At 39.2% G+C, this 14,242-nt stretch overlaps 1 protein-coding gene across 3 annotated transcripts in view; it reads left to right on the top strand.

Annotated features, from left to right (window-relative positions):
* FRMD3 (FERM domain containing 3) overlaps positions 1-14,242 on the top strand; it is a 345,545-nt gene that overhangs the window by 288,664 nt on the left and 42,639 nt on the right. The window contains exon 1 of one of the 3 annotated variants that reach the window (XM_040244439.1): positions 9,465-9,624. The exons of the other annotated variants lie outside the window; for them this stretch is intronic. Within the exon in view, the coding sequence (XP_040100373.1) occupies positions 9,498-9,624 (127 nt within the window). The 5' untranslated portion in view covers positions 9,465-9,497. Of the gene's footprint in view, positions 1-9,464; positions 9,625-14,242 lie in introns of those variants that run through there. 3 annotated transcript variants of the gene reach the window in all.

Raw genomic sequence — 14,242 nt, 5'->3', positions numbered from 1 at the left:
TGACGTTGTCCCAACTCTTCAGCCGGCTGTTACATCTTCATTCCAGGTCCCCTCTTCTCTCTCTGAGGACACTGCAGTATCTTCCTTATTTATCTTCATCTAACCCATTCTCTAAACTCCTGCTGGAGCCATCACCCTTATTAGAAGTAGTTTCTAGAACCTTCCCCATTGGCTGTGGAGCAGAGTCCAGCCCTGGTGTTCATGGCTCCTCCCAATCTGGTCCACACTCGCCATATTTCCTTCCATTGGTCCTGCCTGACCCTCTCATCATTCTGTGACTGCAGCTCTCCTCCCACCCACCCCCACCCAGTAGTGCAGACCCAGACAGGATCCTCTCTGCAGTTTCCTTTGCTGGGGCTGCTCTTCCAGCTTTCCTCTGCTCCACCGGCTCAGTCCATACTGTTTTGTCAAGTGGCTCCTCCCCATGACATGCTCCTGGCTCTGAAGAAACTACTAATAGCTTTCTTTTCTTTCATTCTTGCATTTATTCTTCTTTTTATCTTTATTGAGATATAATTATATATAACCGTGTACAAATTTAAGATGTACAATGTATTGATTTGATACATTTATATGGTACAAAATGATGATCACCATAGAGTTAGCTAACACTTCCCTCCCATAGCATAATGATCATTTCTTTCTTTTGGTGAGAACATAAGATCGACTCTTAGCAATATTTAAGTATGTAATATTGCATTACTAGCTATAATCACCATACTGTACATTAGATCCCCAGATCTTGTTAATCTAACAACTGTAAGTTTGTATCCTCTGACAAACATCTCCACATCCCCACTCCCACAGCTCCTGGTAACTACCACTCTGCTGCCCATTTCTCTGGAGGTGCCTCTTATATTTGATTCCTAAAACCCCTCTTTCTTTCTTTTTTTTTTTTTTTTAAAAAACCCCCTCTTTCTAACCATCAGTTTACATGTCTGATCTAACTGCATGCCCCTCCCTGCACAATGCCTGGGATCTTCTCACTAAAGGCTGGATGGTTAATGGAAGGGGAGCCATTCTAGCTGACTTTTCTGTTCCTGACCCTAAGCCCTAAGATTACATATAAGCCATGCTATGAAATAAAACAAAAAATTCAGAGTTCTAACCTACTTCCACTGAGAACTCATAAGTACAATGTGCATTAGGCTTTTTATGTCATTTAAAAATAACTTGTTAGTTTTTTATATTCTTTGCTCTATTTCTATTTTTTTCAGTATGTAAACATTTCCCTATTGAAACAGAGTATGCTCACTGTAAACATTTTGTTCAGAAATCTTATAATTGATTTTGGAGGGTCAGGGACTAAATTCATTCTTTGGAAGATAGAGGTAGTAGCCCAGCAATACATCTGTCTTCTCATGAATATGTTTTTTTAACTTTTATTTCTTATCGAAAGCTGACTGCTTGGAATGATATGCTCTTTCTTGTTTGTAGATAAGATGCAGATCCACATCTTATTGGAAAGTTAGGAAAACATGAGGGATTGCGGGAAGTTCTTAGAGCTGTCAGCAGGCCTTGTGATTCTCAGTCTTCAGCGGGGCCTTCATGACTTTTCTGGTTGGCAGAAGAGATTTGGAAATAGAGGCTGAGATGCCCATTTCCTTGTAGCTAGAGCATCTTATGCTACTTCTCAGGCTTTCATAGAGTTCGGCTTATCCTGCCCCTCACCTCACTGTGGGTGCCCTTCCTCTTTGATTTAACTGATAGAATCTGGAATACCAGAAAATGAAAGGAAAAAGAATCCTAGAAGACAAAACATTAAGCTCATTCACTTCAAAAGTTAATTCCTTTTCTCCTGAAGCTCTAGAGACGTTTCTAGCATCATACTTTGGAACCTAATTGGGAAGGTAATTTAAGCAAATGCTGTGTATTGTTCTTCATCTTTAGATTTTCCATTAAGTATATGAAATCAGTCTTTAGTTGTTAAGATTCTGTGTCCATGAGAAGTTATCACTAAGCTTTTGTTCTAAATTTATGAGCTAAAGGTTTCAAGAAAATCCCTGCTGGGTATGTCTGAAAGAAGCTATCTGACAGTTTTAAGTGAGTGAAGTGAACAGATTAGTGTTTTTAAAAACTTGCTTTGTATCTAGATGCCCTGAGATGGATGTGTCAGAGGCTGAGAGGGCAGCTGCCTCAGACTCCAAAGAGGTGGCTGGGACTGGGAAGTGGGTGAGGAAGAATTAGGAGGTGGAATTGACAGGGTGGGTGACTGTCTAGAAAAAGGATGATGCTGTCTGTGTGTTTGGGGGAGGGTATGATGTTTATTTTCGTAGGAAGTAGCTCCTAATCTTTAAGCCTCTGTTCCCTTCTCTGTAAAATTTGTAAATAACAGCCCTAGTTAACAGGGTTGTCATGAGTATTAATTGACCCATAGCAATAGAAAATACATTTTTTTTACTATGAAAAAGACAAAGATACTCTGAAAAATAAGATCAGCATCCCCAAGAGGATGTATATTAAGAGCTTAGACCAAAGCCTGCTGCTAACCTATCATCACTGTAAAGCAAAAGTAATGAAAACTTTGACTTGGGGGCCAGAAAGGAACCCCTCAATAAACTTCAGTATGACAGAGAAGCATTCAGCATATGATAAGGTACCTTTGCAACAATGGATCCTTCTGTCTCCTCTTCAGATGTAGGGTGAACTATCACCCTAAGACGATCTTTCGACAACAGCTCCATCTGAAGCTTTACCCCCAAAACCCTACTCCTGCCAAGTTATCAATGATGAATCCTGTTATTCCCTTCACAGCACTCACATTATCTTGTCTGTGTGTTGGCTTATTTGTTGCACATCTGTATCACCCTCCAGGATGGGGCCAAGACCATAATCAGGCTCAGACTCAACTGTATTCCAAGTGTCTGGGCCAGTGCCTAGCACACTTAAGTGCTCAGGGAGTATCTGTTGGATGAATGAAAGACGAGCCATCCAGTTTGTGAACAGGCTCACATGGATGCAGGCTTGTCTGTGTTCAGGGAGAGTCTTCTAAAGCAGCCCTTTGTGGGGACTCTGTCAGAGAAGGAGGGAGGGAGAGCATGGACAAACTGAGCTTGCTCAGATCTTGGTAAATAGCACTCAGAAAGTCAGTTGTTGTTTAGTTGCTGAGTTGTGTCTGACTCTTTGCAACCCCATGGACTGTAGCACGCCAGGCTTCCCTGTCCTTCACTGTCTCCTGGAGTTTGCTCAAACTCCTATTTATTGAGTCAGTGATGCTATCCAGTCATCTCATCCTCTGTCGCCCCCTTCTGCCCTCAATCTTTTTCAGCATCAGGGTCTTTTCCAGTGAGTCAGCTCTTCACATCAGGTGGCCAAAGTATTGGAGCTGCAGCTTCATCATCAGTCCTTCCAATGAATATTCAGGACTGATTTCCTTTAGGATTGATAGGTTGGATCTCCTTGCAGTCCAAGGGACTCTCAAGAGTCTTCTCCAGCACCGCAGTTCAAAAGCATCAATTAATTCTTCAGTGCTCAGCCTTCTTTATAGTCCAACTCTGACATCCATACATGACAACTGGAAAAGCCACAGCTTTGATTATACAGACCTTTGTCAGAGGAGTGATAGCTCTGATTTTAGTACTGTAAACAAAAAATACAGTTTTAAAAGTTTCAAAACATCACACAGAATGATTTATAGCACAACACATTGGTATCTTTGGCTTTGAGGTTAAAATTTCATACTCCATTATGACTTCTCTAGGCCTCACCAACTTGTAAGTATTTTAACTATGTTTGCAACCCGTTGAACTTAAAACTCCTGCAGGTCTGGGAGGAAACAGAGCACATGTCAGCAGCAGTTTTCTCTGGGCTGTCACCTTTGAGGGACTACTGGGATCTCCTCCACCCATTTCCTACCTTCTGGTAGTTCTCTACTTCCCTGCACTGTGCAGGCAGTGCTTTTTTGATAATAATAATAACTACCACCTAGGATTTATTTTCAAGAATATTAATTCTCTAAGTTTGGGGTAAAAAAGTCAGGATCAGAACACAAGGAGGCAGCAAGCAGAGCAGTGTCTGAGGGAGTGTCCAGTCTGTTTTTCCTGCCTGTTTAGAAATCGTCACCAGTGGTCTGAGCAGACAGAGCGCTGTGACACTCTGTCCGCCCTTCCTGTCTCTCTTACTATTTCTCCCTCTCTTGTCTGTCCTTCTCTGACATAGCTCGAATAAACTCCCTATTTAGAGATGCCACAGTTGTCAGTGTATCAGATGGTCAGGGAAACAGATGAGTCCTATGTTAGAATCCTCTACAGCAGGGGTCCCCAACCTCCTTTTCATCTAATGCCTGATGATCTGGGGTGGAGCGCATGTAATAATAATAGAAATAAAGTGCACAATAAATGTAATGAGCTTGAGTCATCCTGAAACCATCCCTTCCCATCCATGGAAAAACTCTCACGAAACAGGTTCCTGCTGCCAGAAAGACTGGGGACCGCTGCTCTGTTATAGCCATGAAGTCCCTGTGAAGAGTGTTCTCTTTCCCCACAGTGCACAGCTGCACTGTTTGAATTCTGTTCTGCAGCTGTAATTCTCCAGGAGGTTTATTGGCCTTTCTCCCACCACTGAATGTGATGACTGGCCCCACTGAGCAGTGCTCTTGTGTTAAAGGGAGGAGGCACTCAATGAGTGCTTCATCTGATAAGGGAGATAATAAGAGGAAGAGTATCCAATATGCCAAAGCATCTTATACATTTTCAGAGTTTTTTTCATGAATTACTATAATTTGAGACTCATGACCATTTCTTTGAAATGGATAGGACAGATAATGTCTCATTTTACAAAGGAGGAAATTGAATTATACAAATGACTGACTACCTGGTCGAATAGCTCTGTCACTTAGTGGTGCTGGGAACTGCTTCCATTTCTTGTTATTATATATCCAAGAATATACCCATTGTATCACAAAATATTATTAAAATATTTTATAACATTATATTTCATTATATGATAAATATGATATGTGACAGTGCCAAGGATTTTCAAATAATTTAGACCTCAAATAAATTTAAGCGTCAAATAACCTGAGACATCAAGTATCACGTAACTGATACTTGATGTCTAAATTTATTATGAAGAACATTTAATGTGTGTAATAACTTTTTATTATCTTCCTAACTGGAGTTAGCAGTCAGCTAAAATTTCAGTGAATCTCCATAACTATTTTAACTAAAAGCTAAACCCACTACACCTGTGAAACCTGTTAGGTTTCAAAATAACTAATAAGGTACATGATATTGATGATAATAGAGTGGCTAGCATTTACTGTGCCTGCTACTTATCAGGCACTCAGTAACATGAATGTCAACATCAGTACTATTTTCCAGGCAGAAAACTACATTTCAACAAGCTTATATAGCTTTCCCAAGGTCACAGGGCTGGTCAGGTAAACAGCCTGCAATGCTGAGTGAAGTCACTCAGTCGTGTCCGACTCTTTGTGAGCCTATGGACTGTAGCCTATCAGGCTCCTCCGTCCATGGGATTTTCCAGGCAAGAGTGCTGGAGTGGATTGCCATTTTCCTCTCCAGGGCATCTTCCCAAACCAGGAACCGAACCCAGGTCTCCTGCATTGCAGGCAGACGCTTTACCATCTGCCACCAGGGAAGCCCCATTTAGGGAAAAGTAACTAGAAATGTTAGAAACAGATGGCTGACAGAAGGGAGAAAATCCAGACTATTTAAACTCTTCACTGTCTTTCCCTTGAGTAAAGGAGAGAGCATGTGTTAGGAAAAAATCAGTAATTTTTTTGAGTAATTCCTGTTATAGCCCCTGATCTGAACATTCCTCATGGATCCCGTTCATTAATCCTCCTAGCAGCCCTGGGAGATAGGTCCTGCTTTTGCTCTGCTCATTTTACAGGCATGGAAACGGAAGTCAGATAAATGGTACAGCCAGGATTAGAACCCAGAGGTTATGCTTTTACTTTTACTTTCTGTAACTCCTCTAAGTTCTCCTTCATCAGCCGGGAGCCAGCACTATGCAAGGCAGTTGATATAGTCAATCTCATTTCCTTGTCCTAACACCCGTGGGAGATTTATTGTCTCCATTTTCGGAAGCCCTAGGGTTCCAAGTCATGTAGTAGCTCCCAGTCACCCACAAAGCAAAGATAGACTTGTCCCCTTGCCTCAAATCTGTGCCAGGAAGTTTGTCCCCAAAGCAGACATGAAATCCAGGCTTATGAACAGCTCTTATCATTGAACTCTCTTCTGCTGTGGCTTCTGCCTGATTTATCAGTGTTTCTGGCATCTCATTGTGGAAAATCAATTCCTCTCTTCACACATATCTGCTGCTTTCTTTAGCTTCTTGTCACTGCCCAGACATGCATTCCTGATTCTTCAAACAAACAAGACAAATCTAAACAGGAAGGGTGTTCAAGGGCATCCAAATGTTGTGCTATTGCTGTTGGGTCTATGAGCACAGTGCGTAGAAGAAGAACAAGCTTCTTGGGCAGTTTCTCCCAGAATCCTTGGGTTGGCTCTGCTTCCCTTTGTTGCTTCCTCTTGAAATGTAGCCACACCTCTGGGTAGAACAGTTCAAGGTAGACAGAAATCGCTGGGATAATATGGGATGCTTCCCTCTAAATAAAAGCTGAAGATCCCTGAAGAAAGAGGGTAAAAGAATCATACTTAAGATCTCTGAAAAGTAACTTAAAGAGTGGGAACAAGTTAAAGTAAGAAAAAAATTTTACATGCACGAGATGCAAAACATTTTTTTATCATTAGTTATAGTTAGTAAAAGGAAGGGAGACACTTCAAAATTATAATGAAACTTGAAGGTTGAGAATTAAAAGAGAATAACTCTCCGTGGAAATGAACAGATATAAGGGATGGTGGTGGTTTTGTTTCGGGTTTTTTATTTGCTTTTAGGGGTTTTCGTTTTGGTTTTTGTTGTTGCTTTGGGTTTTTCTGTTTAGAGTGTGCTATCAAGTCACATCATGTTGTCTTTATTTATAATGATAGCACACAGATTAATCTATATTACATCCAAATAGACAAAGGGGGGTTTTCTCAATATCTCAGGCCTGGTCTACTGCCATGCCAGTGAGCCCACATTAATCTTTTAAAATCCTTGATCTGTGTTCCTGCACAGTACTGATTCATTTGGCACGGGGGCTTTCCGATTTATTTTTCAGTATCCTAACGATTTTCAGTAGTTTTTCAGGAACTGCTGTTGGTGGCTAGTGAGGGAAGGCCTAGCAGGTACTGTCCTAGGGCCCCACGTCTGTGCAGCCTATCTTTTTATAAATAGGGATTCTGCTCAGTATTATATCAAAAAGTGAATTGCAAAGGGGTGAAGGTATTGTGAATTTTTAGGAGTATTTTCAAGTGTCAAGTTTGGAAATTGACTAACCCTGGTGAGAGGAGGAACTGCCCTGTTGAAACTGGAACTGATAATCTGTGGGTGGGGAGAGGGAGCCCTCTGGGAGATATCTAGAAGTGACCTCCACCCACAGTGTATAGCTGGCCTCCTCATTTTCCCCTATCAAAATTTATAGTCTCGTCTGTAGTGTACTTTTTTATATAGTTGAGGTCATACTGCTTACATAAACTGCTTCTTCCAGTAATCAATATATTGCAAGCTTTTCCCCACATCATTAAATTCCTAAACATACATTTTAATGGAGGTACAATATTCCATCACATGTATTTAATCATTTTCCCACTGGAAATTTAGATTGACTTTTTTTTTCTTTTCACTACAATAAATGACACTCTGATGAAAATCTTTGTGCATAAATTTTTGTCAACATTTCTCATTATTTCCTCAGGCTAAATTCCTAAAAGTAGAATTTTTGAGTCAACAGATACCATGCCTATAAAATTCAATGTATTTTGCTAAACTTTTTTTCCAGAAATGTTAGATCAATTTATATTCCCACAGTGAGATATAACAATGCATAATTTCAACTGACTGCTCTGCATATAATGTTTTGTTTTGTCAAGAGAGGAGAAAAAAAGAATATTTTTATTAGAAAATTATCTTTTGCCCTCAGTAGCTATTTAAAGAAGAAAAATGCATATATGCATAATAGTGGGAGGAAAAAACTTTTTCTTCTAAAAATGAAAGTGAGAAAATGTACCAGCCAAGACATAGAACTGAATGATAGTATATGGGGCACAGCTACTAATCAGCTAAAATATTTTCAAATATAGGAATTTTTCAATATTCCTAAAATATTGAAAACATTTTGCTCTCAGAACACTAACTCTGGGATGCAAGCACATTTCATGCTCAGAGGTACACGTGCAGGACTTTCAAAGTCTTGAGAGAGAGAATTACATTATATTCAGATCCTACATTTGAAACATGAGGTTAGAAGTAGGGGTACCATCAGCTGTCCTCCTGAGAGACTGTCTTCTTAGTCAACCGATATTGGATGCTTAGGTTCAAATCATGGCTTTGCCACTTACTTTGTGAATTTGGTCAAGTCAGTTACTCTTTCCAGGATGCTGTTTCCTTTTCTATCCAAAAAGGGACATTTTAGCATCCTTGTGAGGACAGAGGTAATGCCACGAGGTCCTCAGCACTTTGTCCAGAACTGTGCTGTCCAATAGGGCAATCTCATGTGGCTGTTGAGCATTGGGAATGCTGTTGTTCAGTCGCTAAGTCATGTCCTGCTGTTTGCTGAACTGAGACATGCTGTAAGTGTGCAAATGCACACAAGTTTCAAAGACCTAGTACCAAAAATAAACTATTATTTTTTATTATTATCAAAATAATAAACTATTTTATTATTTTGATATTGTTACATGGTGAATGATACTAGTTTAGATATCTTGGCTTCAAATAAAACACATCATTAAAATTAATTTTATTTCCTTCACTTTTCAAATGTTTCCTTTTTGTTCTTTATTTATTTATTTTAATTTTTATTTTTACTTTATTTTACTTTACAATACTGTATTGGTTTTGCCATACATTGACATGAATCCACCACGGGTGTACATGCTTTCCCAAACATGAACCCCCCTCCCACCTCCCTCCCCATAACATCTCTCTGGGTCATCCCCGTGCAGTGGCTTGCATTTTATTTTTATTGGAAAGCACTGCTCTAGAACATAATAAAGATTCAAATATTTTTTAAAAGAAATCAAGGTGGATTGTTTCTCCATCAGAGTTGCCTCAGTATTGTTTTATTTTTGTGGGGCAGGGGAGGCATTCAGTTCCTAGGAGCTGTAGGACATTGGGCTGGCGTCCTCTGCCCTGAATGGTTTCAAATTGGCTAGGGTAAGGATGTTGTATATTATTTCATTGTTTGTCAAGGGAGTGAGTGGAGAGTTTAAAAATAGCATCCCCCTCCCTCCTCTGGCCCCATGCTGATCCCTCCTGAGTTATTTCTGTTGGCTGCATTAGGAGCCTGACATTTGATTCATTCAGTGGGCCCTACCTCGGTCCTTTAAAACAGAATGGACAGTTAGTGAAAGGTCAAAGCCACCATGGCTGGTGGTAGCTGCCCTGGACCATGACAGGCAGAGGAGACACGGAGAATTGAAGAAACAGTAATGGCAAAATGCTTGGTCAAGATCCAGACTCGGAGGGGTCTCCGCCTGCAGTTGGTGAACCACTGCAACAGCAATGTGTTTGTCCGTCTGCTGAGACACAGTTCCAAGATCACAGCCAGAAACACGGGTATGTGCCCTGCAGTGGGCTCTGGTCTGCCCCGGAGAAGGGTGCAGGCTTCCAGCTGCGACTCACCCGAGAATGTCAGAAGTCTGTGATAAGGATGAGAAGGAGAAAGAGGGAGAAAAGCAGGGAGGCAGGAAGGGGAGTGGGCAGGCACTGAGGGAAAATGGGAGGGCTTCAAATGGAGGTCCTGACACTCTCATTAAGTGAAATGGTAGGAAGTCATCCTAAAGGCTAATGACATACATGCTAGTCAGTAGCTCGGTTAGGAAGGAGGCAGTGGTGGTGTATCCAATCCACTGGCTCAGGAATGAGGGATGATTACAGACAAGGCAGATTGGATGATCAAAACATGCTCCTCCCTCCTTTCATTGTTTAAAGGGTAAGATCTTCAAGTGCACTTTCCTGGATGAGGCAAGACCCTCCTATATCTTCAAAGTAGAGCTGTCCTAAAATATGGTCCTGAAATATAGTATCAGTTAAAGAATTGGGATCAAACAGGTTCTGCTAGTTTCCTTTTCATTGAAAATGTATTTTGTGGTCCTTGGAGGAAATGGGAACATATGTATATGTTACATGTGGTTTTCACCAAGTGATTAAAATTTTAAAAATCCTGGGAAATGTCTGGAATTGGCCATACCTCATGGACATTTGTGGAAATCACTCCTAAGTGAACTTAGTTGTATTTGTATAATGACATAGATAATAGATGATGTGTTCTTATAAAAGATATTTTAAGTATAACTTTATAGAGTGTTTTCCTTGACCCTAATGTTCCTGATAGCCGATCTATGTACATTGACATGTAGAATGCATATAGGATTTTTTTTTATCATAAATAGGATTGTTTGATATATATTGTAGTGCTTTTTTTTCAATTTATCATATGTCATGAAGGACTTTCCATATCAATACATATTAATCTGTATCCTTTTAAAATTGGCTGAATAATATCTTATAGTGAAGACATATCATAATTTATTTAATCACCAAATTATTACTGGAAATTGATATTTCCTATTTAGTGCCTGTAACAGACAGTGCTGCCAAGGAATATGCGTATACAAGTATTTCTTTATGACAGATTCTTAAAAGCATAACTGCTGATTTGACGGATATACACATTTTAAATTTTGATGGAAATGGGCAAACAAATTATCTTCTGAAAAACTAATACTCACTAAAAAGGTGAGTACAAGAATGATTTCTTCCCCACATAAGCACTAACCCTGATGTGACCAATTTCTAAGACTGAAAAAAAAAATGAGATTTTATTATTTTAATATACTTTTAAATATTTTAATTTTTAATAATTTTAATAATTGTTATTTTAATATTTAATATTTAATAATTAATGTTTATATTTATATATTTATAATTATATTTATTTTAATTTATATTTATATTTATAATTTAATTTATATTTATAATTATACTTAATAATTTAATAATTAATATTTTAATTTCAATAAGTTTAATAATTTGATTTTAATATTTTAATAGTTCCTTTTTACTTGTAAAGGTGAGCATCTTTTCAGATGATAATTATCTATGTGCATTTCTGCTTGGAATTACTTGTTTACTTTGTGCATTTCTATTTCATTTTTGTCCCTCCCTTATAGATTGTGAGAATTCTTATCTTTTTTCCTCCTAATTTGTTCTTGGCTTTTAATTTTGTTGTTGTTCAGCTGCTCAGCACTATCCAGCTCTTTGTGACCCCATGGGCTTGCCTGTTCTTTAATTTCCATTGAGTCAGTGATGCCACCCAATTGTCTCATCCTCTGTCGCCCCCTTCTCTTCCTGCCTTCAATCTTTCCCAGCATCAGGGTCTTTTCCAATGAGTCAGCTCTTCATATCATGTAACCAAAATATTGGTACTTCTTATTGCCTTTAGGATTGACTGGTTTGATCTCTTTGCTGTCCAAGGGACTCTCAAGAGTATTCTGCAGCATCACAATTCAAAAGCATCAATTCTTCAACATTCAGCCTTCTTTATTCAGCCTCCCATCCTTACATGATGACTGGAAAAACCATAGTTTTAACTAAATGGATCTTTGTCAGCAAAATGATGCCTCTGCTTTTTAATATGCTGTCTAGATGGATCGTAGCTTTTCTTCCAAGGAGCAAGCATCTTTTAATTTCATGGCTGCAGTCACCATCTGCAGTTTTTTTGGAGCCCCCAAAAGTAAAGTCTGTCACTGTTTCCATTGTTTCCCCATCAATTTTTTTTCCCCCATCATGAAATGAAATTTGCCATGAAATGATGGGACCAGATACCATGATCTTAGTTTTTTGAGTATTGAGTTTTAAGCCAGCTTTTTCACTCTCCTCTTTCACCTTTGGCTTTCGGGGTAGCTCAGCTGGTAAAGAATCCACCTGCAATGCAGGAGGACCCAGTTTGACTCCTGGCCCAGGAAGTTTCCCTAGAGATGGGATAGGCTACCCACTCCAGTTTTCTTGGGCTTCCCTGGTGGCTCAGATGGTAAAGAATCCGCCTGCAGTGCAGGAGACCTGGGTTCAATCCCTGGGTTGGGAAGATCCCCTGGAGGAAGGAATGGCAACCCACTCCAGTATTCTTGCCGGGAGAATCCCCATAGACAGAGGACCCTGGCAGGCTACAGTTGCAAACTGTCAGATGTGACTGAGTGACTAAGCACAGCTTTCACCTTCATCAAGAGGCTCTTTAGTTCTTCTTTGGTTTCTACTATTAGAGTGGTGTCATCTGCATAGCTAAGGTTATTGATATTTCTTCCAGCAATCTTGATTCCAGCTTGATCTTGATTCCAGCTAGATGTAGCATGGCATTTCACATGATGTACTCGCATATAAGTTAAATAAGCAGGGTGACAATATACAGCCTTGACGTACTCCTTTCCCAATTTTGAACCAGTCCATTGTTCCATGTCCAGTTCTAACTGGTATTTCTTGACCTGTATACAGATTTCTTAGGAGGCAGGTAAGGTGGTCTGGTATTCCCATCTCTTTAAGAATTTTCCACAATTTGTCGTGGTCCACTCAGTCAAGGGCTTTAGAGTAGTTAATAAAGCAGTAGATGTTTTTCTGGAATTCCCTTGCTTTTTCTATGATCCAATGGATGTTGGCAATTTGCTCTCTGGTTCCTCTGCCTTTTCTAAATCCATCTTGTACATCTGGAAGTTTTCGGTTCACATGCTGTTGAAACATAGCTTGAAGGATTTTGAGCTTTTAACTTATTTTAATGTTAACTTTGTAACACAGGTACTTTTCATATGTACAGACAATTTCTACATGTGCAGACTTCTTTTCTGAGTTTTATGTTTTGTCAGTATCCCTCATTCCAAGACTATAAACATGTTTCCTGTGTTTTCATCCGCAAAATTAATGCGTTAGCTTTAACTATGTGAAATTTCTGATAGTCAACTGCCTTTGACCTACAAAAATAGTGATTTCATGTGGTTTGATCTAATATTTGCTTTTAATTGACTTGCTGACTTCTTTGGAATTTTTAATGTGTGTTTGACATGAAGTAGGGATATACTTTTTCTCCTTCCCAATTGGTTAGTGATTTTTCTCAGAGTTATTTAGCATAAGCTCTCATTATTTTCAAAGGTGTATTTCTGAATTGCATATTTTAGTATTCCTGCTCCATTATGAACAATAGTATAGTTTTGACATGAGGTAGGTCAAATTCCCCCTTATGGATCTTTTTTTTATCCAGAGTCTCCTGATAATCATGTGCACTTTCTCGTTTGTCATTTTTGAAAATGTGTTGAGATTTGTATTAAAATTGCAGTGAATTTTAGTTCAAAGAGATATGGATCTTCAAAATAATTAAGTTCTCCTATTCAGGAACACTGTTATATTCCTTCATTTTTCCAAGGTATTCTTTTATGTTATTCAGCTATGTTTTAGTATTATCTTCATGCAAGTTTTGAATATTTCTTATGGATAGCCTAGATATTACGTGACTGTTCTAATTTGTGCATTTAGCTATTTTGAATGGGATTTTCCATCATCATATTTTTACATGGTCTTTGTTGCTTTCAAGCTGAACACCTGACTGACTTATAATTAATCCCCCTAGCTTCTTATTAGAATCTTTGCCTTTTTCTGTAGCTGATACAATAGCCTAGAGAGAGTGACAGTTTTGTGCCCTCCTTTCCAATATTTACGCTTCTTATTTTCTGTCTTTATCACATGGCATTATTGAAGTTCACCACAATGATGCTGAAGTGCAGTGAGCGTTTTCTGTCATGTTCCTGATTTTGGTGTGATGATTGATTGTGATGACAGAGAGACCCATGAGATGGTGACAGCTGCATCAGTTAGGACACCATTAGCAGCAAGTAACTCTAACAAACACTGGTTTAGATAATAAGGTGATTTATTATCCAAGACTGCACCAAGTCCAGAGTCAGGGAGGATTCCAGGATTGAGAAGCTAGGTTCATTTCATCTCTCTGCACTGTTCTTATCAGTTAGCCAGAACTCCCCTCAAGCCATTTGCTGTCAGCATCATAGGATAACTGCCAGAATTCCTGGTGTCTTCTTCACATACAATGTCAAGGGAAAGTCCATTATCTGTCCAGTATATTCTTCTTAGAAGCAAGAAACCTTTCTCAGAACTTCCCCCCTCCCCAGGCAAC

The sequence above is a fragment of the Oryx dammah genome, unplaced genomic scaffold, assembly GCF_014754425.2.
Source record: "Oryx dammah isolate SB20612 unplaced genomic scaffold, SCBI_Odam_1.1 HiC_scaffold_1, whole genome shotgun sequence".
Lineage (NCBI taxonomy): Eukaryota > Metazoa > Chordata > Mammalia > Artiodactyla > Bovidae > Oryx > Oryx dammah.
Note: the sequence above shows the minus strand (reverse complement) of the source record. Positions and strands in the feature narration are given on the sequence as shown.